The sequence below is a fragment of the Gobius niger genome, assembly GCF_951799975.1.
Source record: "Gobius niger genome assembly, chromosome: 14".
Classification (NCBI taxonomy): Eukaryota; Metazoa; Chordata; class Actinopteri; order Gobiiformes; family Gobiidae; genus Gobius; species Gobius niger.
This window is the reverse complement of record NC_136865.1, coordinates 5055491-5083307: the sequence shown is the minus strand read 5'-3', so window position 1 is coordinate 5083307 and position 27817 is coordinate 5055491. Positions and strand designations below refer to the sequence as shown.

The window sequence follows — 27817 nt, the reverse complement described above, 5'->3', positions numbered from 1 at the left end:
ACACAAAGAAAACGGATCTAAAATGTGAGTCATCTAGTGCACGTAGAAAGACTGGGCTGGAGAGCTATAACGGTTGCTCCCGAGCTGAAGGGGTTGGAGATCTATGGGTGTGGGACGATGTACTTTACAGTATGGCCTGAATGAATTGAATAAGAAAGGACAAGTTGAGGTCTGACATTGACATTTGAAAAGGCGTTTTAAAAGGCTGGCTCTTTTGTTTAAACTTTAAACCAAGCACCAAAACTGGAATTAACAATATAATCCTGAAGTAAAAAAAAAAAAAAATTCTATATATTTTTTTCTAACTGAGTTGAGGGGGGACTTTTTGATGCAAAGGCCCAATGGGTTTTCAACTTTGACCAGTTGCGGTTTGAGTCATTTAAAAAAAGACTCATTTCTCAAATAGAATGAATCACATAAAAAGCAACAGAGTAGCGGCAGTTATATGCTGCATTACCTTCCTTTATACCAATGATGTTCACCCTATTCAGCAAATGCATATTGGGCTTCATTTAGAAAGTATAAAACATCAAATTATGTAAGACAATCGGGCAACAGTGGCACCGATAGATAATTAGGTCCGCTTTATTTTCAATGGCATGAAAAAACAGAAAATGTTAATTCTAAAGAACAAAGAGCCCAAGGCAGACTACATCTATTTTATAGATCAAAATGAAGCATTTGCTGCTTAAATATTTACTCACAGTGGAAAAAGTAACTACAGTACATGTGCTGAGTACTACCTGCCTCTGCCTATACCTCAATTTAATACATGTGCAATAATCAATAATGGCTTCTACCATAATACCTGCTCTTATAAAGTTTTTTACAATTTTCGAATGACCATCTGGAAACAGAAAAGTTGCAGTAGGTAATCAAAGAATGGATTTGGATGAGGACCTAACCTTTTTAAATCTCACATTTGGCTGCCCTTAGTCGACACGTCCCGCCTTCCAGTTTACAGTCAGGTCTTAGGAGACGTTCACAGCAAACACACATTTGTTTGTTCATTTTTTTTCTCGGTATTTTCCAACATTTGAAATATGTGTACTGAAACAAATGCTGTTATTTTATCTTATTTATTGGGTGAAATGTTCTGCGGTGTGGCTTTAATTTGTAAATTAGTAGTTTCAGGAACACAACGGGCCAAAACACTTACAGGAACACTCCCATTAAACTCTTAAGCCCACACAATATTAAACTCTTTTTTTGGATCCTCCCAAAATTGCGAGAAAGAATGCATTCCCCCAAGCAATATGAAGCTCTAAGGATGATGATGATGGCAATGTGTGTGGGCTGATTTATCTGAATAAAAAAAACACCAAAGTCCTCAAGCGCTGCTGCTGCAAATAATAGTCAAAAAATAGCTTGGAGGATGAACCCCACTCTATTTGTCGGGAATCTTCCTTTAATATATTAACCTCTTAACCCCCACCTTAAAGGAACAGGCCACCGTTTTTCCATACTGAGATATGTTCACCCCGTTTGGAGCCATAGGAATACACTGGGAGAGGCCAAATGCTAACAACATCTTTGGTCTTCTTCCATACTGTGATATGTTCTTACCTGAGCTTAGACGAGTTGATACGTACATGTCTGGTCTTTGTACGTGCCCGTGGAAGAGCGTGGTCACCTCTAGCTTCACCCCCGTTTGGAGCTATAGGAAGATGCTTGGTCGTTTTGCATGACTGAGGGCATGCACAAAGATCAGACAGGTACGCAATCACTTCGTCTAAGCTCAGGTAAGAACATACCTCAGCATGGATAAACGGTGGCCTGTTCCTTTAATCGAGTGCATTTTTTTTCAGTTCCACATATGATCACAGTTTATAGGCCAGAGTAACACCTCATTTGAAAGCTAAGACTGACAAAACTCATCTACATGGATCTTTTTCCTCGCATTGCCGTCACTTTTTCCCCCATCACTTTTGTGCAGCGTTTTTGTCACATTTTCATTGTGTTTTTGTCACGTTTTTGTCGCTCTTTTGTTGCTATTTTGACGCTTGTCTATGAAGCTTTTAGATTTGGGTAACGCCACACTAGAGAAAATGCGCTCGTTTTAAGGCGAGAGGTAGGAGGTTAATATCAAGTCTTATGAGGGTTATATGATATGATAATAAGAAACTTAAATCTTTCTCAAAAGCATTTCTTGCCCAACCTTTCCCACCGTCCCACGCTGCTCGACCTGTGCGCAGAAACAGCAGGAGAAACGGTGTGGGAGGGTTTTGTTGGGTTTGTTGTGCAATGAACAGGAAGTCCCGCCTTCGCCTCGCTCCCATTGGCCCATTGAGCGAGCACAGGCGCGGTGATTGGTCCGCGGGCCTTGACTCAGCTTGGTGCTTCCCCGGACAGCTGACAGCACACGCCGAGGTCAAGGGGAGAGCAGCATGGCCGCGCTTTTTAGGGGCTCCCGGACTGTTTTATTAAGCCGGAATAAACATGTCGACCTTGCATTCGGTAACGTAAATGCCCCTTCTACCCTCTCCCGTGACTCGTTTTCACCGGGGTCGTACGGTTGCGCTTGCGGACAGCAGGCAGATATTAGCACTAGCTTGTTAGCCCTAAACAGACTTGTCCCTAATCAATTGCAGATGTCCTGCCACCTGCCACCTGCGTGCTCCTTTAGCTACACAAGTCTGGAGAATAGCTTGCTCTAATACCCCCCTGCAGTGTCTGTGCATGCATTTCAGTTCATGTGGGTTCTCGACTGTAAATCGGTCAGTAGAGTCTCATGTATGCTGCAGTAATGCCACAAAATTACATATGCTACACCCCAAAATCATGCTGGGGGGGCTCTTGCATTTTTGTTGTCTACTGAAATCATAACATCTCACTAAAGAAGACGATTTGCAGTTTGTAGTGTGTGGGTCAGTCAGTGCAGTGTTCAAGACCATGATTATATGTTAGATTTTGCTTAAGATTTTGCTCTTGATTTTTAAATTTATACTTTATGTGATGTTGGTGATCTTTGGCCACATGAAGTAACACATGAAGGGGTTTGTGGAACTTGTCTTCATCCTATGTTATCAACATCCCAGAACATGCAAATGTCAAATGAAGGATTCAGCTTTTCTTTACTAAAATCACACTTCTCAGATGTAAAAAACAAAAAAAACAAAAAAAAACCCATCAATCTACGAACTTTGATGTACAGCTTTATGTGTCGACTGAACATGTCTGAAATTGAAACAATAGTGTCCCTCATAAGCATAAAATGGAGTGCGACGCGTTATCAGTCTGACATGTGGAGGCATGATTGTCTTTTTAAAATGCCGCCTCAATTGTCTAGTCCTTTTGATTTTGTTTTTAATGGACTACGTGTCTGGAATAGAAAGTGATCATACCAGAGGCATTGCCCGGTCATCCTTTTGTTCAAAACATGATAATCTGTCATACATTCTGACTGCCAGAGCCACAGAATAATTGTACGAATAGAAAATCCTTGTATTTTGTCCGAATTGCCTAGTTCCTGTACGGTCTCTCATAGGATATTTTTCATGTTGGTTATATAAGCACATAACATAATGGTCCCACAGTTGGCCCAAAGTCCATCCCCACAGCTGCTGCAAAAGTTTGTACAGTAGAATCATAAATAAACACAATCTTGACATGACAATTATGTGCGTTCATAGCTTCATTCAAACAACACAGTCTTGGATTTCTCTTGATCAAAAAGGATCTGAATGAGCTCGTTGTTGCTATTATAAATTAGAGGGCTGCCATGTTTCATTTTAGGCGAATTTTAATTTTTTTTTGTATTGGTTAGTGCTTGGAAGGAGTTCTCGGCGTCGGTTTTGTAACTGTCATTCTTGATGCCCTTCTGTGTCAGTGTCTTCGCGGACCATGGCCTCCAAGACTCCAGTGGGCTTCATCGGGCTAGGGAACATGGGCAGTCCCATGGCCAAGAACCTGCTGAAGAACGGTTATCCGGTCATCTGCACAGACGTGTTCCCAGAGTCGTGTAAGGACATGCAGGACAGCGGCGCACAGGTAACGCTTACACTGGAGATCCGCCGTGTCATAACATCAATAGGTCTTAACGCTCAATCAAAGAGTGTGACCTTTAATTGTACGGCTTTCATTTTATTTGATCACTTTAATGATGCTTGGTTTTCGATATAGATACCTGAACAATTCTTTTTTTTGATACTTATACTAACATATTTGTCATCTAGAAAACAGAACAATAATTTCCAACAGATCAGTTTGTGGATGCAAAACAACTTTCTCCAACTAAACTCAGACAAAACTGAGATCATTGTTTTTGGCCCACAGGCACAAAGACAAAGTGTTATCAGTCACCTTGAGTCTCTCTCTCTAAAACCAAAAAATCAGGTTAGAAATCTAGGAGTAATCATGGACTCAGACCTGAACTTAAACAGCCACATCATAGCAATAACATCAGCAGCTTTTTACCATCTGAAAAACATTGCTAAGATCAGAGGAATAGTGTCAAAACCAGACTTAGAGAGTCTTATCCATGCATTTGTCTCCAGCAGGTTAGACTACTGTAACGGCTGCTCACTGGCCTCTCTAAACGAGCTATCAGACAGCTACAGTACATCCAGAACGCTGCTGCTCGAGTCCTGACAAGAACCAGGAAATACGACCATATTAGTCCAGTGCTCCGGTCTCTGCACTGGCTTCCTGTCACTCAGAGAATAGACTTTAAAACAGCTCTGCTTGTGTACAAGTCTTTTCATGGTTTAGCTCCAAGGTACATCTCTGACATGTTAGAGCCGTATGAACCATCTCGGGTCCTGAGAACTTCAGGGAGGGGCCTCCTGGTGGTTCCCAGAGTCAATAATAAACACGGTGAGGCTGCGTTTCAGTTTCATGCAGCTAAAATCTGGAACAGTCTTCACGAGGATGTGAGACAGGCCTCAACTCTGACAATGTTCAAATCCAGGCTGAAAACAGTTCTTTTTGCCCATGCATATGACTGAAAGTATTTTATCTGCACTCTCGCCTTTTACTCTAATTGATTAATTCTATGTTGATGTTTTTATTGATTCTATTTGTTTTCAACTGTGAAGCACTTTGAATTGCCTTGTGTATGAATTGTGCTCTACAAATAAACTTGCCTTGCCTAATTTGTGGGAGATATGCAAATTTCCAATGTCAAGAAATGTGTGAAAAATTGGGAATGATTTTGGAAATAAATTGGGAAAAATTGGAAGAAATTGTGCGGTGGGGAAATGGTGTAAAAAAAAAAAGTTACATTTTGGGGAGAAAATGGAGGAAACAAATGGAGGGGATTGGGAATCAGAAAAACAATCATTTATTTGAGCTGTAACAATCAAGCAACAGCATCATCAAAACTGTAAATAAAAAACATTTTGGTACCTGCTTTTAATACTATACAAGCTGCACCATTATCAGTTCATTCATTTCAACATTTTCCCATCATGCATGTGTTTTGTGAGAGGAGGCAGGTCCTTGTGCAGAGATGAAATGCTGTGCTCTGTGATGTGCAGGTTGTGGACACACCAGCTGATGTGGCAGACAAAGCAGACCGCATCATCACGATGCTGCCTTCAAGTCCCAACGTTATAGACGTGTACACAGGAAACAACGGCATCCTCAAGTAAGCAACTGCTTCTAATGAACTAGATCAGTTTGTTGTACTGTGTTAATGTAAATGTATTTCAACTTCAAATGGGAAACTAATATGTGATATAGACTTATGGCATGCAAAGTGACATATGTCAAGCCTTTATTTATTTTACTTTTGATGATTTTGGCTTACAGCTTGTAAATAAACCGAATTCAGAATATCATAAAATTAGAATATTGTGAAAAGGGACTATATTGTCGGCTCAAAGTGTCTCAGTGGTTCAGTAGAATTCACCATCATGAGGAAGGCTGCTGACCTGACAGTTATGCTGAAAACCATCACCATCACGCCCTCCATAATGAGGGAAGGCCTCAAAAGGTAATAAATGGCAAAAGAAGTTGGATGTTCTGAAAGTGCTGTATCAAAGCACATTAAATGAAAGAGAAAAGTGTGGAAGAAAAAAGTGCACAAGGGATGACCACGGAGAGGATTGTCAGGAAAAGGCCATTCAAAAGTGTAAGGGACCTTCACAAGGAGTGGACTGAGGCTGGAGTCAGTGCATCAAGAGCCGCCACACACAGACGGATCCTGGATATGGGCTTCAGATGTCATATTCCTCTTGTTAAGCCGCTCTTGAACTATAAACGTCAGAAGCGTCTAATATGGGCTAAAGAACGAAAGAACTGGTCTGTTGCTCAATAGTCCACAGTCCACAGTTCTGATGAGAGCAGATTTTGCATCTCATTTGGAAACCAAGGTCCCAGAGTCTGCAGGAAGAATGGAGAGGCACACAATCCAAGATGCTTGAAGTCCAATGTGAAGTTTCCACAGTCTGTAATGAAGAAGAGCTGAAAAAGCTATTGAAGCATCCTGGTCTTCCATAACACATCAGCAGTGCCACAGGCATCCATGCCACGCCACATTAAGGCAGTAAATGAAGTAAAAGGGGCCCAAACCAAGTGCCAAGTATATATAATAATGATAGTTTTCAGAGGACCATTTAAAATATCTTTTTCTATTGATTTCATGTAATATTCAAATTTTCTCAGATTTGGTTTTTTTTACAAGCTGTAAGCCAAACTCATCAAAATGAAAACTAAAAAAGGCTTGACATATGTCACTTTGCATGCCATAAGGCCTATACCATATATTTTAAGTTGAATTACAGAAATAAATTAACTTTTAACGATATTGTAATTATTCGAGTTTCACCTGTACATTTATCTATATGCAGATACTACTCCATTTAATAAATAAAGTAAGAATGTGTAATGCACTATGACGCCTGTCTATAAAATGATAGAGCTGTCAGTTTTGTAAACAATCTTCTGATTTTTTTCCCTCCTAAATGTGTCCATGCATGTTGGTGTTTTTCCTGTAGGAAGGTGAAGAAGGGGACTCTACTGATCGACTCGTCCACCATAGACCCGTATGTGTCCAAGGAAATGGCAGTGACGGCAGAGAAGATGGGAGCGGTCTTCATGGACGCTCCAGTGTCAGGAGGTAACTCTTCGAATGATGCTCCTGTTATTTTACGTTACCATTCAGGCCTGTGTCAGTGGACTGTGAATGTCGTTCTGTAGTTGTCCTGGGTCGGGTTCGCTCTGATGATGCAGTGATTGTCCTATATATACGCTTGTCAGTGATGAACTGGTGTTTGTTGGTGGCTGCAAAGTTGGTGTTGGGAGGGATCAGTGATAGGCTGCTATTACTGTTGTTGTTCTGAGTGGACTTGGTGAACCCTCATTTTTAATAATGCCTTCCTTGTAAAGTTTGATCGAGACAGAGTTTGATGTAACATTCTTGATAATCCATGTAATTGCACTGCAGAGGGGTTGTTTTGTGGATGTGTTTTTGAAGTGTGAAGGAAACTTCCATTGTCCACTTTAATGATTATGGTCTACACCAGTGTTTCGTTGGTCATGGAACCATGTTTAGTGGGTCGCGATCTTTCTTAAGAAAAATACAAAAACACTCTCCCAGTCTTTTTAAGTGACTGTTTCTCAGTTGGTTTGATCATGATTTCAGCATTCCAGGCTCAATTGTTTATTCAACAATCGTTTGTGGAGAAGTTTAGTGTTTTACATTTTAAGTGGTAAATATTTTTTTCTTTTGGTCACTGTTTGTCATTCTTGGGTGATGTTGGCTCCTGATGCTATACCAGATGAAAACCACTGGTTTAAGCCAGCGTTTCTCAAACTGTGGTACACAGTTGTCTTGCGGTATTCGGGGTCCACTGCAGACCCACTTACCTCCCTAGATTGGTTTTCCTTTTTTATTTTTTTATTTATTATTTTTATTTATTTATTTATTTGAGCATACATTTTGCATTTTACTGTAGAACTATTTAAGTCCTGGTCCAGACACATTGGACCTGTTCTTGAGCTAATGTTTTAGATGATACTTGGTGTGAAAACCATGGATCTACTTTGTTACAGATCATGTCCACTGTCACTAGATACAGCATGGCCTGAGCACACATCTACCCGGTTTTCAAGTATTTCCTCTAGAACAGTCTTCTCGCCAAAGTGAGATGAGCGGGTACTTAACACATGACATAACAGGCTACTAATAGCTGATGGCTACCGAATGGCCCGAGAAGAAAGCCCTCTGAAACAGGGGCATAGAGTGATGTTTCACTGAACTTATTCCCATGAAAAGGGGTCATTTCTCTCTCTCGTGGTTAAATACAGTGAAGCTGTAAGAAAGTAACTGTAGAGCAAAGGTTAATATGAGTCAAGCTGAGAAGGACTTGTTTGCTAATGGAAAACTCGCTTAGCCTCCCAAAATGGACACCAACTCGTGTCCTACTCATAGATGTTTAATGAAATATTTACCAAAGCAGTAGAATGGCCTGATGTTAGAAGTGTGAGTTAAGGGGCAGTCCTGGGTTATCTCTGCTGCTCATCTGAGAGCGAGTGCTTGAACCCTGGCCTCCCTCCTCAGACAGAGCCTCTAGTGTGTGTCTATACTCTGGGCTCTGGGGCTAAGTGCCGGTTAGTGCCGCCGCGTTTGGACACACGTCGTTATTACTGAGTGCTCCAGTCCATGGGTGCCCTCTTGAGATTTTATTGCTGCTTTTGACCAGGGTCTGGAGACAAGGTGAAGGTTTGACGTCTCATTATGTCCTGTGTGCGCACGGATGACACTCCCTGACACTGGCCAGGGTCCTCTTTAATGGGCCGAGCCGCACTGTGCCGGACAAGCCCACGTCAGGCCGTTTCATGTTGATGGAGCCGTAATGGCGGCCGTCCTGCGCCGGTGCCTTTCATGTCCGATAAAGAGCCATAAAGAGCGGGGAAACGGGCCGCACAGCGAGCGGAGGAGAGTGGAGGCTGATAAGATACGGACGAGACAGCAGCTGTAAAAGTGTCCATCACGGAGTCTGCTGTCATCTTCATCCACTATAAACCTCACTGCAGTAGGTACTCTGTGGAAGACTATCTTCACTTGTTTTCAGGCAGATATTGACAAAGAGAATTCACCCTTTGTTTTTAATTTTGCCTAACTATCAAGCGATGTTTTTGCAAACCATCATCAAGCATACAGAAAGAAGTGCATGTGTTTGGTTCAATGTGACTTTAGAATAAACACCGGAGACACAATGGAGAAAATTCCCTTTACATGAAATTATTTCTTATGTTTCTCCAGCAGTTTTTGCAGCCTTTTTGTTGTTCCAATATCAGTTTATCACATTCGATCTCATACTGATACTTGGGTTCATAGTAGTCACCGATACCGATTACCAGTCCGATATCGCAGCAAGAGAATAAAAACAATAACAAATCCTGTAAAAATATGCCAAAATCAATGGAACATGGATCATTATGCAGATTAAACAAAGTCTGTGCACTGTGACAAAAAAAAGATAACACAAATGTGACTATCGGGGGTGGTTTAGGGACTCACCGAAACTGATACCAGGGAAATCTGTGGTATCGGCTTCAGTTTCAGTGTGGGAACAACCCTACTTTTTGTCATTTGTTTCTTGTAATTGACACCACTCTTGTTGTTTTGCATACTGTATCTTTTACACAACTATTACAATATTCTCTTGTAGACAAGAGACCTGTTTGCTGTTGGAGGGCTGAATTTCTTCTACACCATGGGCTAAACAAGCACCACTGGCACATCATATGACTCAATAGGGCGTATTGTCAGGAAATTGTATAACAGTGACAATATCACTATCACTAATAATTGGCATTCTTTGAGCGCTTTAACATGCATTTTATGCCTTATTGGTAAAGCTTATGTCTGTAAATAATCTTGGGGGCCAGAGGTTCTTTGCAGTAGGACCGAATCTGGCCCCTAAGCCTAACATTGCCTCCTCCTTGTTCTATGTATTGCCCATAACTTGCTGTGTTAACATGAAGCTCTCGGCTAAGCTAATGTTGTTTCATGGTTTCCTTGGGGCATAACAAAGCATTAAAAGTCATTAAATGAAATGTCATTAAAAAGCATTAAACTAGATTCAAACTGGCATTAGATATACATTTATTGGAAAATGATGACATTGTTCAACAATGTTTACTGTATAAGTTCATTGAAAATACCAAAATGATGGTAAACATATTCAATTGCAGTTTTGGCTGAAATTTTACCAATCTTTTGGCTCAAAAGTTGCCCGTTGTGTATGATTCTCTTTCCTCTGATAATATGTTTGCAAATGTTAAGAAATGAAATATGTGCAGATTTTTTCCCGGTGTTTGTGGCTTTAAAAATGCTATTAAAAAGCATCACAGTTTGCTTGCTTCTGCATGTGTAAACCCTGTGTTTTGTTTAGTTTGATCTTTATATAAGGGACAATGCACAGAGACATTAAGCTCATAGAGACAGAGATGTACTGCACCAGATTGTAGCTAAGTAGCTTGTTTGCATCCGTCATCCTTGGATACAAAATAGATGAACAATGCACATTCCATAATAATTGTCATATAATGTTAGCCATGTAGCCATTAGCTGTGAGATTCCAACTCCTACCTTTCTAACCTGTTATCAGCTGTTGTGTAATGTTTAATTATGCCATTGCGACTTGGCAATTAGGGAATTACCCTGGGCTAACCAGTTTGTCTCATACACAGTGTCCATCACACTTACTACTGATAGGGCTGTAACAGAGTAGAACTCAAAGGTTTTGGAATCGTATCTAATTCCTATTCTCTTTTTAAGTGCTGCGATGATGTCAGTGGGGATGAGCTCCTGGCTTGTTTGAAATACTTCGGGGTGTTTCTTTAGGTGTAAAGGCTCTAGCCTGGTCCTGCCCAACGGCCGTTGTGTTTGTTTATCAGCGCAGTCTGAGGAGGTGGAGCGAAGCCGACGAGATCACAGCACGACCTCTCCCCTCTGTTTACCCTCCGCAGACAGGAGCGTTTAACGAGGCTCACAGGAAACCAGGCTGTGTCCGTACAAATACATGTACACACCAGACCCGGCCACCCAAAGTCACAGTCGACGCCTAATAGCAGGTCAAGAGGACAATAAGTTATATTCACAGGGCGACATACCATTCTAAAGAGACCACTGCTTCTGTAAATCACTGTCTCATGTAACTAAATGTCTAAAGAGTCGTGGTTCTTAACATTTTCATTGGTTTGATGGGGCTGGCATTTATTTAGAAAATCAAAATCAAGTCATTAACCCATTTTCTACAAAGCTCGAAAAACCTTAACTAAATATTTACTTTTAGTTTTCTTTCTAGTTTCATCGTTTATTTTCTCCCCTGTCTTGTCTGGTGCTGTGCAGTTTGGACAGGGGCCAGAGGTCACACAACAAGATGGCCGCCCTTGTTTACTGTGGATTAATCTGTGAGAAGAGCTCATAAAGGCTGTTCGTTAGGAGATCGCGTACCCCCTCCTTCCTACCATCATAGCGCATCATTGTTGCCATAGGGTGCACCTCCGCCCCACTGCTGCCAGGAGGGGGCACTCTGGCCCACTGTCACTGTCACTGCAGCTGTGGATGATGGCAAGCAATGCAAGGTTTGTTAAGTATGAAAAGGAACTCTCTTGTAATGGAGTATTAGTGTAGAGACATGAGTGTTGGTAAAATACTTTTTGCCAATTGAACTCGAAGCTAGTTGTTGTTGTTGTTTACATTATTGTGACAGTATTCCTTCTTGAAAGTGGTGAGACAATGACTGTGTCAGAATGTTCACACTATTCCTCATATAGAGCGCTATATCATCAAATTATAATAATGGTCTTGCTACTTTCTCGGGGTGTCTGACTGTCCAGAGAGAAAAAAATGATAGTCACTGATGGGTTAATATAGACCACAGTGCATTGTGAGCATTGGAGGAAAACAGCCAACACCGACAGGTCTTTGAACTAAACTTGGCACGAATTAGTTTTTTGTGCCTAGCGTATTTTTCATGAATAAACCACTTAAAATTGGCTCACATTTTAGATGGCTATCGGCCGATAAAAGGCCGATAACTCCGAATCGAAAGTGATAGAGACATCCCTTTTAAAATGAGCCCTCCCACAGCTAGGCCACATTGGTCGACCTCTATTACATATATTTTTATGATTGAAACCTTTACAATAATAATAAATGTTTAACTAGACCAGTGGTTCTCAACCTTTTGGAGCCGCGGCCCCCATCGTAACAGGTAAAGGGGTTCGTGACCCCCCGCCTGGGTCACACCGTGAGAAATAGGAACACTAGATAAAATATGTATATTTTATCTAAATGATCTGGCGACCCCCTAAATTTGTCTCGCAACCCCCATGTTGAGAACTACTGAAATAGAGGCATCAAATTAAGATAAATAAAATATGGGCCTATATATCAGCTATCGGCCCCCTTCATATCGGTATCTTCATTACCGCGCACAAACACGTTCATTTTGTGGGTCTTTTACAGCGATAAAAATATCGAATAAAACGAATGCTTCACTTTATTGGAGTTATTGGGTGTTAAGCCTTTCGGGAAAAAGTTCCTACTGACCTTTAGCTTTAGGTCTGAATGATCGATAGGTTCCCCTCTCAGTCTAAAAGGTAATAATGAAAGCCTTTTTTACTTCATTGATAAATAATAATAAATGAAACTGATCATTGAAATAATCATGCAACATCCTTATTTTGGCCACACATATGTTCGCTCAAGACTGTGTTTCCAATTAAACCAGTGGTCCCTGTGTTGGAGTTTTTACCAGCAGGATATAAAGAGTTTCTCAAACACTTAAAATGATTCGAACCTCATTTCCTGCTCATTTGGCATTGGCTCCATTTGTTTGCTTGTGTAAATCCCCTCTCTTCCCCATAAGTGGCCGTTGGCGTTTTCAGCCGTCGCATGTTTAGCACTAAGCCTTGTATCCTGGTCCGTGCGTCACTCCGGGTTTGGCACTTCACTGTCAGACCTCCACAGCCCAGTCATCATCGCTTTTAAAAAGGAACAAGCAGCAAACACATGCCACCAGGCTCCCTTTTCCCAGGGCACCATTCTTGTCACAGTCGAGAAGAGACTGCTGCGTTGGTATAGGTGTCCAGACTGTGAAATTAAAAAGAAACTTCATGTAAAACTCTGTGTGACGCACATCATCGTGTGGGCCAGTGTTTGAATGCAGAGGGGGTCAAATGAGAAGAAGCACTTTTTCTGTGATATAAGTCCTTTAAAGTTTGAACTGGCTGACCTGTAAACTTGTGCTGCAGGCTGGATTGTCTTGATTAGTCTAGATCTGAAGCATTTAGTCGCAGATCTACTATAGATACAGACGGCATCTCTGGAATCGCCCATATATGGTCATTTTTTAAAACCGTTAAGGGGGAAAACAATTTTGAAAAAATGTATATTTTCTCTTATTATTCAAAAACTACTGTAACAAATGCTGAAATATGAACATAGTTTTCTACTAAATAATGATACAAAGACATGGGGAGGAGCAAAGTGGTTCAACAGCCCATAAATACATGAATAACGGAGAATGCTAACTTGATGCTCCATGTTAGCATCGGGCTAATGCTAACGGTTAGCTAGCGCTTGCTACATCTGCCTTTTTTTTCACTTCTACTGAACAATCTGCTGTGAGAAAATATCCATATGGGCCCGATTTACACTTGACTTTATTTGTGTGTGATAAATAAGTTCATATTCCACCAGAAAATGGCTAAAAAGAGTGAAAAATTGTGTTTCTCTAAAGATTCTATTTTCCCCCTCGGCGAAGCCACGCCCCCTTCTATGACGAGATGCCGTCTGTATCTATTGAATTGGACCAATCGTGAGGCAGTATTGCTGTGAGGGGGCGGGTTTTACATTTTCAACAATGAGCAGTTTTATGGTTGCTAATTAATTAACGATACACCCATGACTGAAAAACACAAGACTCTGCTACAAACACATTTTTTTGCTAAATATTGATGTGCTCTAATGCTTTGTTGCCTTATGACAGGATTTATTTATTTTAAAATATGACTTATTTAGTTTCAGTTGCATAATTATCATTTTATTTCAGTGAAACAGCAATTTTAATGAAGAAATGTTGGGCAGTTTGGAAATTTTTTCTGTTTTTTATTTTTAAGCTGCTGACAGGAAGTGACATAGACAAAGGTATTGTTGAAAATATGACTTATTTAGATGGATAATATGGATAAAGTAATAATTCTCATTTTATTTCAGTTGAAGCAGCAATTTAAATATTTTTATCTGCATTTTTAAGTTAATGGCAGGAAGCGACATGGAGGTAAAGCTGTTTGACTCATTTCCCATTGACATGGTTGGCACGGCAACAGTTTAAAATTGTTTGCCTCTATCTATGTCACTTCCTGTCCAAAGCCTTTCCAGATTGATAATATTGAGCTAATGATATTTGCACTGTGATATCATTATAGCTTTAGCAGGGTTAGCTAATCGCACAGGGTGTTGGGCAAAAGTGTAACTTTATGTGCTGCCATGTCCCTATCTTTGTGTTTATTTTGAAAATGTTAAGCCATCTCCAGAGTTTTTGCCAACTTTATTGACACACATTTCGAAAGGATCACCTTCAAGTCAGTCTGCAAAATGTATCCCAAACAAATCCAAATTACTATTAGTCTCCCCATATGGCATTATGAGCTGGTACTTGGTGTGAAGCGTTTGATAATCACCGTACGAGAGAACGCCTCCACTCTACATGAAGTCCTCTGCAGACCGCTCTGATGTCACTGCTCTGGGTGTTGGCACGGAGGAGCTATGCTAACGAGCGGCGGTCGTTAGCAGTAATTACCCCGAGCGCTCATGTTTGTGTCTGACTGCCATCATCACACGCCGCTTTTATATAAATCCCTAAAAAACATCTTTCATTGTGCTTTTTCCCATGCAGCCCTGGGAAAAGGGAGCTTAAAACCCGGGCCCCGGCGCTTTGGCTCGTGTTGCCTGTTTGCGAGGTGGTCCCTGTTTGGGCGCTCCACACCAGTCTAATCATGGCCATAACCACATCAACACAGGCTAGTGCCACCATGTCATTTAGCGCCGCTGCCAACGTCATGGCAGCCTGTTGGGGCTTGTTCTGATCGGAGCTGCTGCTCGGGTGGCACTGTTTACGAACAACTGTTATTTGCTCTGAACAATGAAGACGACTAATCAGCTCTTTTGCAACAGTCGCTCAGGTGGTGTCAGCGTTTGTCCACAAATCCAAAAGTTCAGTGTTTCGGATCCACCGAAGACTCTGGTGTGTGAGTGAGTGATAGGTGTTGGCCAGTGAGGCTAATGGCATAGATAAGCAGCCTCACTTCTGTCAGTCTATCTCATGGCAGCTATGGGTACAATAGTAACATACCACCTCAGAGTGTAGCAGAGTTAAGAGTTAAGCACTATGTTTTCAATATTGGAACTTTAGCGATGCTTTTTTCTGTACTTATGCTAAGTTATTAAAGATAAGATAAGCCTTTTATGGATCTCACAATGGAGAAATTCACTTGTTACATTCAGCTCTCAGATACTCTGTATGTCTAAATCGTTTACAAATGTAATTGATTTCGCATAATTGACCACTTGGGTCTACAATTTGACCTAACCTTTACTTTTGAAATCTGTCTCTCTATGCAATCGTACAAACTATCATATTAATTATCTAGAACCATAAAAGACTACATCCTCCCATGTTTTTGCTTTCGAGTAGAAACCACATCGTAAATTTCTTTAGTGCAGAGGTCTCGAGCCAGTAGGTCGCCAGCCTTTTCCAAGTAGCTCCCCAAAAGATAATGTCATGAGTCACATTCATGAGCCACATTTATAGATGCAAATGACTGCATTTATGACAACTTTGAACACAATCTGCACATAGCGGTGTAATAAGAGGAGACTAAACTTCTTTTCCGCCTTTGTATTGTAATATCTTGGTGACTAACTCTCCAGCTCCACCTAAGAACCCCAGTTGATCGAGTATCCTCAAAGGAGAAGCAGTTCTCTGCAGTTATCCAAAACTTGGAAAGTGAAACTGCGAGTGCCTTGTTCTAGATTATGCAGTGAACCCATGAGAAATGAGAAATGGTTCATAGAGGGTCAATCTAAAATAAAATATCTTCGGAAAAACATTCACACCGTTGGTCAGTTATTCCCAAAGTCCTTGAGTGTTGGGGCCCCCTTATCGTTCCGCCCCTAATAACTATAATTTGTGATGGTTTACTGTTAAAAAATGCATCTTAAAAAAAACAACAACATTGGCTAAATAGGATTTAAAGTAAGGAAATATAACAAATGTGGTATGTAATTCAAACTCTTATTCTTAACTCTTATTTCAAAAATTCCCCAATCATTTGAGTGGCGTGCGAGCGAGCAGCGATCACTTAACGCAGCTGTCCACTTAACGCGTCGCACTTATCGGCGTCTTGGCTGTCAGAGCCGTGACAGACAGGAGGCGGCGCTTTTCCTCTTGAACCACATCCCTGACAGCTAACTAGTCCCTCTCAAGAGAAAGTGATCCCGGCTCTCGTTTGCATAACAAGCCCCTTCAGACGGGTGCTGCTGACAGTGGGGGGGGGGGGGGGGGGGGCGATGGGAGGGTAGGGGAGCAGCGGTGACCAGGCACAGGGAGGTGAGGTCCAGATGGGAGCCCACAGCAGCTGGTGCACGGCTCCACCACCACCATCAGCAGTCTGTCAGATCCAGGCCAAACGTCAACGTGTCAGTCTACTCCTGCAGGCTCCCATGTGGCCCGGACCGAGGTTAGATGGGGAAAAATCTAAATGTGAACGTGCAAATGTAATTTTGGTGAACTTATTTCAAAACTCCCTGTCCCAACAATGTTTTATTTTATTTTTTTACCTTCAGTTAATTAGAGAAGTTTCACCAAGATTCAGAATGTCTCTTTAGGGAATCCAAGATTGGGCCCAGCTGGCAAGCACTGTGAGAACATGTAAAACTCCAAAACAGAAAGCTCCACCTGTATTAAAGATGTAAACTTGTTTTAAGTCTACAAAACTCATTAGAGTACAGAAATTGTCAAGTTGTCCATGCATAAATCCTTGTTTTGTTTCAAACTTTGGATTTAACAAGAACAATTCCTGCTTTGTTGAATTGTCACCTTATTCGCCTGAGTATATGTTTGCATGTATATATATATATGTATGTATGTATGTATGTATGTATGTATGTATGTATGTATGTATGTATGTATGTATATAGGTCTTACGCGTAACTGCAGTCTCGTGTATGACAGCAATTCGGACCTGAATTAACAACTTTTTGTGCAGATTTTAGAGGCAGTTGTGGTGAACAGGTCTGGGCTCATTCTACACATTAGGACACATTAGGACAATACTGGAACAAATACAGAATTTTACCATTTTTTAACTCTGTATTGTCCCTTTTAAAGAGGGGGTGTTATGCAAAATCTACTTTTTCAAGCTTTACATCATGTCATTATGTCATGCCCTCATTAAAAACATGCCTGAAGTGTTGCCTTGGCACATTCACGTATTTTTGAGTAATCTGTAAAAACTCTGATGGCAGCCATTTTAGGGATAAGTTTGCCTGAGTCCTCCTAGGAACGCCCCCACCTCCTGGAGACGCCTCCGAGCTTTCGTCACCAGGCAAGTAACCAACCACTGCTCCTCAGCAGAACCCCCTCCCCACTGATGCCACAGACAGCATGTGGAGGGGGCGTGCCGGAAAGGGTCAGAGGTTTTTAAAGAGACAGAGGCCTATTTCAAGACATTCACTACAGCCATTTTGAGAGAGCAATTTTATACAAGGCAGTTATTCTAATTTACTGCATTTACAGACCAACAGAAGGTTTGGTCATCATTGTAGTGTGCTATAGACTGGTGCTATGTGATTGGAAAAAGCATAATACCCCCTCTTTAATGCCTTTGTGTTCTCGATTTGATTTCGTTATGAGATGATGAATAGAAGCCAAAACAACTATTGCAACTCAGCTTTACAATCTTCTAACAGAAAATCCAGTTTGTTACCTCCGCTACCTTCCAAATTACCCTTCTGATTTTATCATGAGAAACGTTTTTTTCACCGTAGATTATTTGTACGGTCAAAGAAGACACCTGTGTGTGTACCTCAGGGTTCAGTTCTTGGCCCAAAGTTGTTTTAATACATAAATGACCAACTGCAGCAGTTCATGATCACAATAGAACCGAAAAGGATAAAACAATGGTTTGACACATTATTTTCAAGTTTAAGAACAAAACTGATGTTATTTTGAAACAAGAACATTGTGGTAAATGTCCAAGTTAAGATAAGCACTGAAGTAATCGAAAGAGTAGAGAAATCTCATTTTCTTAACCTTGACCAAAAAACTTAGTTGAGATCCCACATAACTAATATTAAATAAAAAGAACATTGCACTAATAGGTAAAGTAAAAAAAAAAAAAAAAAAAAAATCTATCAGATTATAAATCCCTTTATCCTTTTTTGTACTCGTATTGCATCATATAAGTTATGGAAAAAAGCTCTGAGAAAAGTCCATAATATAGTTTTGTAATCATACAAACCATCTTTTTCTAAGTTTGCGTGAACTCAAAGCCCTTCGAGATGATATATAAAATTAAACATAATCAGCTTCCTACAATTACTCAGAATATGTTGATTTGAAATTAGCCTAATGGCTACAATCCGGCATTGTTGACATGCATGTATTCCATGTTTGTTCATTAACATGCACTGTTCCAATCAAATAAATAAATTAATTAAATAGTCAGAGATGAAATGTGTAGTCTCCATGGAAAAATGAACTTAAAATAATAATAATAAAATAATAAATAATAATAATAATAATAATAAATAATAAAATAATTGGTCCACTTCACATCACCTTAAAAAGTGCGTTCCTTACTCAGAAGGGGGCATTTATAAGTTATCTTCCACATACTCCTTTTGAGAATATTGTTGTGCTGCAGCCCAAATGAACCAAATAAATAAAATAAAAATTTTTTGTTTCATGTGGATTGGCCCAATAATTCCAGAAATATTAATCTATGTCAAAACATCTGCAAATCCTACGATAGAATTCACTTCTTCAAACATACAATATCAAACTATAACCTTTATAAAATGTTATTTCTCATGAAGGCAGCCTATTCAGAGTATGTAGGCATTTCTTTCTCGTAAGGTTAGGTAAGGTTTTCAGGAGGAAATGAGCGCTGCACCGATATGCCGATAGCTGCGGCGCTAATGCGAGGGCCTTTAACGGTCTAATTGGGGCTCATTGCGCAGTGTCAGTGTCCTGGACGGGCCTCCTCGGACCAGGGGAGGGATCGATTGTGCGTGAGAGCAGCTCCCTCACTCCCTCACTCCCCTGTCACTAGCATTGACCGGGGCCCTCCCCGTGGAACAGGCCACTGATGATGCTACTGATGAGGGGGGCATTGGCGGGGAATGAGGAGGGCAGGCGAGCAACGGATTACCGCAGTGATAAAGAGAGAGATCAAGCTCTGGGCTGTAAAGTGGATTTCTGGTTCGTGTAGACTTCTGGTGGTTCTGTTATACTTCTCGACTTCAGAACAGTCAATTGTTGAGGACCACTATTAGGCACATGTGGTTGAGTGATTAGAGATTTCACCTTTTAGCCAAAAGGTCACAGATTTGATTCCAGACCAGATGGAGTTTTTCTGTGTGGAGTTTGCATGTTCTCTGTTGCATGTTTCTGCATAAGCTTCCATTCTAGTGCTCGAGTTTCTCCAACCTTCCCATCTGGGGCCAGTACTCCAGTTTAAGAGACTCTGCAACAAAGAAAGTCCCACCGACATTCAGAGTGTACTGTGTGCTTTACTAGCTTTATGAATTGAGCGAGTGACCCCGCTGGTCTGTAGAAATCACCCTCCTGCAGAAAAATCTGAGAGGTACTCTGTGTGAACAAGCCTCGAAAGTAAAAGTTCTCATGGAGTGTTCCTGCAGCGGTGGATTGTCATGGCCCTGCTCCAGCCCTCATATAGTCCCTGTTTACCAGCAACATTAGTGCATTTGGCAAATGCCCCATTCCAGCTGCTGAGCTGTTTCTCGGAGCACAGCTTTCCCTCACTGAGCTTAAATTGAGCTGTGTTCTTCAGAGCCGTTTTGGGGTTTCATTTGTTGGAGAGAAATCTGCTCTGGTGTAATTATAATGCTGGACCACACGAGGCAGCGCTGTTGTGAAGTAAACATCCTGCCTCTGAATGTTCCCATTCACAACTGTATTTGGTCATTTTTATTTTCATCCGGAAAATGTCTACTATTTTCATGTATCCTTAATGAATTTGAGTATAAAATATTAAATGTACTGTAATTTAAAGGTGCATTATGCAACTTATACGTGAAAAGATGAGCCGGATGGCTAAGGATAAGGTGGATAAGGCTGCTGCCATGTACACAGACAACTGTTCCAATCCTGGCATCAGGGGTTTGAGTCCCAACTCTGACAATTTGCTGGATGTTGCTCCCCACTCTTCACCCCATTTTGCACTGAACCATCCTGTTCAATAAAGCCTACTGGCCAAAAATCCTGAATAAAAAAGTTGCTGAATGTAAAAATCGTTTGAGATTTTATTTTGGATAAGCTACAGCGTTTAAAAGTGGCCTCTGAGCTAAATGCTTAATCAGATTTGTTTACGTACTCTGTTTTCGTTGGGTCAGATATGCAGTGGCGCTTCACCATTAATTTGTCTGAGAAGAGATTTTCCATTATTTCTATGCATTGGTAGCCTTTGTCGTCTGTAGTCAGTAGCTTTAGTGAAAGCCTTCGTTGTAGGAAGTAGTACGTAACCTAACCTTATCAGTCAGGAAAACCTGATATAATAATCATTGCATGAAATCATTGCATAAAATCATTGCAATAATAGAATCCTCTGATATAGAAATGACAGCTGTCTTTTCTTTCCTTTCCCAGCACACGCGATAAAGCCAGGGTTTTCATCAGTCCTTTGTAGTCTCTGTAAACTAATGGAAACTCCGGTGCGGCTTCGACTTCACAGGCCTCCCATCAGTGCCATCTGAAGACCTGGTTTACCAACACGTACGGCGGCAAGTGCACACCATCTGCTGCTGCGAAAGGGATCAGAGGAGCAAGCTTATGTAGCGAGCATTAAATTCATTAGCACTTAGAACAGCGGTGCGCACACAACACGGGCGCGGAGCCTCGTAACCTTTACCTCACACGGTGCTCTGAAGTCCCCCCGTCTGAGTGTCGGTGTCCCCTCGCAGCAAGCAAGAGCAGGTGCCCACTTCACCCAGGGCCACGTCACTGCAGACCACTTACGAGCGGCGTGCAAACCAGGCGGCGCCTTTTATTGGCGGGTGTCTTCGTTTAAACGGCATTAGTGGATATGAGCGCGGCTTGAAAGCTCTCGGTTCCCAGAGATGAGAATTAACTTTTCATTTGTGATTGAACCATTTTTTCTCATGGTTTTAGTGTCATCTGTGGTGTGTACAAGTTTATGGTGTGCAGAGAGTTAAACAGCTGGTCCGGCGACCTCCATGTTTGTAGTTCCCACTGTAAATCCCTGTGAAGTGGAATGGTGCTCATTGCTCGCTCATGAAGGCAGTGCACATGTTTGCCACATATGCACACAGTCAGGCAAGGCACCACGACAGGCCCAGAGCAGCAATGAAGAAATGATGAATACTGAACACAAGATATCAAGCAAAATTGTATATTTTTTTACAGTCAGGTTTCTTGAGTATGCAGTTCTGTTCTACAATTGTTCTACAGCTGTGACCGGATATCCCAGTAATACATGCTGGTAATGCTTTATTTTGGAACCTTGAAGTAGCCGTCAGTTGGTGACCGCTGCTACTGCATATGTCATACCAGTTGAGCGCCACTGATTTGGGTTCAGCTACTAATGGCAGAATATCCAGACTTCATGGTGTACTTTATGTGTAAAACTTTAGTCCTCCACGTTCGGAAGCTAATCGCAGTGTTGGTGGCGGGTTTTACACTTGCGAGTTTGACAACCAGTTTTGGTTTCTTAACAACATAAAGATTGATAGCACAGTGATGTTATTGACCGTAATATCTAGCTGTCTCTTCATTTCCAGAGAAGAGACCATTGTATTAACTAAAAACTGCAGCCAAGCTCATAAAGAAAGTATTCTGTTATTAATTATCCTTACTTACTTTACATCATAGCTCATTTCTCAGACCGTATTATCTCCTCTCCGCTCAACCACTTTTGCTCTTCCTCCTGCACCCTAGCCCCCCTCCCATCTCCTCCATCATAAGCGTACACTCTGCCCATACACCGCGGTCCTCCCCCTAGAGGGCGCTGTGTAGCTGGCGCGATGCTAACGGCGGCGGGCCTGTCACCCCCACTGGGATGGATGAGGCGCGGACCCCTGCTCCCAAAGCCTCATTAGGATTCCTGTTTAATCTGTCTTCTGCCAGGACGGGCCCGCGTACGCTCCACACACACACACACACACACACATATGCACTGTCTCCCCAGACTCGAACGCTAACAAACAGCACCGGCACACTGTTATGTTAATGAGGTATTATTGTAGCGGCCGCAAAGATCTTCCATCACGCCAGTGTCAGTGCTTATAGAAATCCACTAGAGATCATAAGAGCTTATTATGGGTGATTAGGTAATGCGAGGAGGAGAGTGGGAGGTACAGGCCAGGCAGAGTTTTCCTTCCTCAGTGTAGGATTTAGCTTCACCCTTGGAGGCTTTAGTATCGGAAATCCCGGTTTCAAATATCCGATACTGAATTGATACAGACAACATTCACCAACTGAGCCAAAGTGGACATGCTGTTCCTCAACTGAACTGCTGAGTTTCTATGAGTTTAACCTTTTGATCACTGTGCAAAAAAACAGCAGCATGCTAATGCTAGCGAGCTGCAACTAATTAAGTCTGGGACAGAAACTATGATGGGTTCACCCAAAGTTATACAATAACATTGGCCAGAAGGTCTCAGTGATTGTAATGTAGGTTATGAAATTCCGTTAAAGGAACAGGCCACCGATTTTACATACTGAGATATGTTCATACCTGAGCTTAGACGAGTTGATGCGTACCTGTCTGCTTGTGTGACGTGCCCTCAGTCACGCAAAAAATGACCAAAGATGTTATTAGCATTTAGCTTCCCCCAGCATATTCCTATAGCTCCAAACGTGGTGAAGCTAGAAGCTACCACGCTCTTCCACGGGCACGCACAAAGACCAGACAGATACGTATCAACTCGTCTAAGCTCAGGTAAGAACATATCTCAGAATGGGAAAAAGAAATAAAAAAGAATTATTGACATATTTGACATGCACAATGCTTGTAAGTTGTCTCTGTTAATGTAACCTAATTGCCTTTGTCATGAAGCTAGGATATTAAGTGAAGGAAAGTCCCGTGATCCTTGTTTGATGTTTTTCATTACAGTTTACTCGTGGAAAACCCCTTGAGATGCAACATCTTGTTTGTAAGATAAGTCAAGACTTTATTGGTCTCACAAATTGAGAAATGAATTTGTTACAAAAGATAGCCACTCACTTTCTCACTTACAGCAAGCTGCTTCTAAGAAAGTCTTGTGGTATTGGTTGGTATCAGGTATCGGAAGATATCAAACCCACAGTATCCATTGGAAGCAAAAATGCTGGATTGGTGCTTCTCTAAGCGCTCCAATCTGTATTTCCTGGATTTTGTTTTGATAGAGTCCTGAAGCGTCATACCATCAATATATATCTTTGAAAATGCATGCATTGGAAAACAGCTTAGTCACTTAATCACTTCTTGATTCTCAATCTCCAAGCAAACTCACCTCCCACCACCTCCCCTTTGCAGCATAGCTGTTTCAGTAATGAGGAATATAAGTGAAATTTTGGCGAATCTTTTTTCCTGGTGGTGCTCTGCGGTGAAAGGATAAACTGTGCCAGAGATCGGAAGTTAAAGAAAGTATTTCCTGGATACTCTTTGCTGCCTCTTGCAGATTTGCAGATTTGTTGCTACATGAAGCTGAAATGTAATAAATGATTGTGGTGATGTTTAACAGCAGTTTTAGAAGTTTAAATGCAGCTCAATGCTACAGTGCATGAAAAATAAAACATGGGCTAGATTGTATATGAATGATTAAAATCGCAAATCGAATCACAATATCTGCAGAAACATCGCAATTAGGCTTTTGTCAAAATGGTGCAGCCCTATTTACAAATATGTGTTTTTGTTTTAGGCTGTGTCAATCTGACTCAGATAGAAAACCTCAGTGATTTCGTGATACATCGTGGCCTGTTGCGATGCAGATATTTTGCCACCTAATATTTTGACGACGCATGGTGCGCCCCTCTCTCTGTTTCGCTCTCCCGGGTGTGCTATATCGACTGGTCCGTTGGCTGTGTTATCAATAATCCCCTCTTCAGTGGCCCACTCCAGTGATCTGCAGTGCACTAATGAAGGAGCCGTCGTCAGCACGGCGGCGTTCGCCCTCAGCCGGTGACGGAGGGAGGGGACTGCGCTTCTAGTGATGTGGAAATAAGCTGTAATGCGATAGCTCTGTGGTTTGTACAATTTGTCACTAAAACGCTAGCCAGAAACAGAATGAAACAATTTGATGTTCAATTTTTGACGACGGGCCATCGCAGGGATTTCAGATGATCACAAACGTTAGCCTGGCCAGCGAACTCCATTCCTATCCTAGCCTGAAACCCGTGTGATAAAGGTTTCCGCAATTTGACCTTGATTAGTAAAGGAGTAAAATGTCACCCAATATATACAATGAAAAACTTATTGTTGAAAAACAAACCTCTCCTCAGACCTCACAGTAACTTTACTGGCAGTGGGGATGTCTCCAACTCTTCTCCATGGAGACTTAAGGCTCCCAAATGAGATTTCAATATATATTTCAATTTTGGAATGAGGCTGTAACATAATGAAATGTGGGAAAGTGTGAATACTTTCCGGATGCACTGTAACTATTAAGGTGAAATATTTTGACTTATCAACACATCATCTTTTCTTATTTTTTTGTTTGTTGTAGTTGCGTAACGAATTGAAGCCTACAGGTGAGCCACAAAATACACTGAAGTATATGAATTCTACTGTTGTGGCGCCCATAGTCCTACAGTAGTGGCAGAGCGCTGTTCTGTCCTTTTGCTATCAGCTCGTTAATGAGTCAACAACCTATTAACAATGTGAAATCTATGGATAAATCTTTACCAAACCATATGCTCGTTTTGATCCGTCTCCCCGTTCCCACATTGCGTGCCATATGCGCTTGTGTGTGCCGCCGTCGCTGCTCTGTGGATGCGTGCCCCGAACAACCCCTGTCACCGCTCCACACAACACGCCTACATTATACAGACAACAGCGGCCAATTACCGCGGGGGGGAAGGGGGCTCTTCTCCAAGGCCTGCGTGTTTGCATGTACTGTACCATCGCCTCCGCCCCCTCGCCATCTCCACTTTTGTTTTTTATGGCCAGAGCTGTTTTGTCAGGCTAATTCCCTTTTAATTATTAACAGCAACATTATTAGGCTCTCACTGTTAAGAGGCCTTTCATTAGAGCGGGATCGGCCCCAGAAGACGCCTCCAGCTGACTTCATCTGTTTCTGCTGCTGCTCGTGCACAATTGTACCGACCTTTGAGCATATATAGACTATGGGGCTTGTTTCCCAGATTAAGCAGCAATCACGGTCATTCGATTCGTGAATGTAATGCCAGTAGGATTGCATGATTTATCGCAAAAATTGTCGTCGTGGGTTTCTGTCCTGATTCAAGTTGGTATTATGTTGTTTTGACACAATCTGAAATGCAATAGTTTCTTGAATATAAATATTCAAGATAGATTCACAATTTTTCCCTCATATCGTGACATATTCATATTCATGACGTCGGGCCCTCATACCACCCTCATGGAGTCGGTTTCTGACCGTTTGAGTACCAACATGCACATTTGTGGCCCTTTGGAGGTCATTTTGTAGGGCTCGGGCAGTGCTTCTCCTGTTTCTCCGTGCACAAATGAGCAGATAGCGGTCCTGCTGCTGGGTTGTTGACCTCGGTCGGCCCCCCCCCAGGTCTCCTGGTGTACTGGCCTGTCTCCTGGTATCTCCTCCATGCTCTGGACACTGCGCTGGGAGACACAGCAAACCTTCTTGCCACAGCACAAGTGGACGTGCCATTTTGGATGAGCATCACTCCCTGAGCAACTTCTGTGGGTTGTAGATGCTCCTCATGATACCTCTCGTGGTGAGAACACTGGACAAATGCAAAAGTGTTCCAAAAATACGGTACAAAGGATGAAGACAGGGAAATGGTCTGTGGTCACCACCTGCAAAACCATTCCTCTTTTGGAGTGATCTTGCTAATTGCCTCTCATTTCCACCTGTCGTCTGTTTAATTTCCACAACACCAAGTGAAATTGATTCACAATAAGCGTGGCTTCCTAACTGGACAGTCTGATATCCCAGAAATGTGACTGACTTGGAGTTACATTGTGTTTTTTGAGCGTGCCCTAAGTTTTTGTGAGCAGTGTAGAATATTAGGGCCCCAAATGTGATATGTAAGTGGCAGAATGCGTGAAAAATGCGCAATTGCGTCTCCTGCTGATCCATAGGCGCATACACACTTGCGCGTCTCACACCATACCTGTCAACCATGGAGTCCCTCAAGGCTAGTTGCTTGGTCCCCTTCTGTATATCCTGTGCATGCTTCCCCTTGGACTTATCATTCACAATCACGGACTAAAATCCCACAGTTACGCAGACGACATGCAACTATACCTCAGCACCAGATCCATCACTCCTGCCACAGTAAACACCATCACAAACTGCCTCTCTGCAATAAAATCCTGGATGAAAGCCAATTTCCTTAAACTCAACTCCAATAAATCGGAAATCATTGTCATTGGTCCCAAATCACTTCTCCCATCTTCCCAAGATTTCACTCTCTCCGTCGATGGCCGTACAGTTACCACCTCTACCCAGATCAATCTTGGTTTCATTTTTGACCCCCACACTCACATTTAAGCCCCACATCCGTCAGATCACCAAAACTGCCTTTTTCCACCTCCGTAACATTTCTCGCCTCCGCTCCACCCTCTCCACATCTGCTGCCGAAACTCTCATCCATGCATTTATTACATCGAGACTCGACTACCTCCTCGCCCACACCCGCTCCAGAGACCACATCAACCCCGTCCTTCAAACAGCTTCACCGGCTCCCCGTACCACAGCGCATCCATTACAAAGTTCGCCTCATAACCTACAAAGCCCTCAATGACCTGGTCTCTCCATACCTCACAGACCTCCTATGCCGCCATTGCCCATCCCGTCGCCTCCGCTCTGCCGAACCTTGGGGGTACCGAGCCTTCGCCATCCCTGCCCCCACCCTCTGGAACTCGCTCCCTATCCACATCAGCAACTCACTGACCACCTACAAAAAACTGCTCAAAACTCACCTGTTTCAGCTCGCCTACAACCTACAATAGCACTCTCATCTTTGCTTGTCTGTTTCATTTGTAAAGAGTCTATGAGTTCCTTGAAAAGCGCAATATAAGACTTATGTGTTATTATTATTTGTATTGTTTTGAGTGAGGGTTAGGGGGTTGTGTACGAAATGCGCGGCATGAATAAAGTTGCCGTGCCATTTTTGCACGTGCTACTCGTTTTGCACATGAGCAAACGCTTGATAAATTGGTCAGAGAATCGATCAAAAATGATAACTAATTCATCACAAATTTGAATTTTAATTGTAAATAATTGCCAATATTTAATTGTGATAGAACTCAAAATTGCTTGTCAAACAAACTGCTTTAGCCAAGTAAAGTAGAAGTACAGAGACTTCCACCTGGTGCACCTGGTGGTGAGGCACAATATTAGTCATTTCAAAGGAACGGATATTAGGGAGCAGGTCATTTCTTGCTTCGATTA

General features: G+C 42.0%; 1 protein-coding gene across 1 annotated transcript in view; it reads left to right on the top strand.

The window, feature by feature from the left end:
* The first annotated feature begins 2349 nt into the window (after positions 1-2349).
* The window catches only part of hibadha (3-hydroxyisobutyrate dehydrogenase a), a 44706-nt gene continuing 19238 nt past the window's right edge, over positions 2350-27817 (top strand). The window contains exons 1-4 of the mRNA XM_079571319.1: positions 2350-2457; positions 3830-3990; positions 5478-5587; positions 6939-7060. Coding sequence (XP_079427445.1) covers positions 2388-2457; positions 3830-3990; positions 5478-5587; positions 6939-7060 — 463 coding nt within the window. The 5' untranslated portion in view covers positions 2350-2387. The remainder of the gene's footprint in view (positions 2458-3829; positions 3991-5477; positions 5588-6938; positions 7061-27817) is intronic.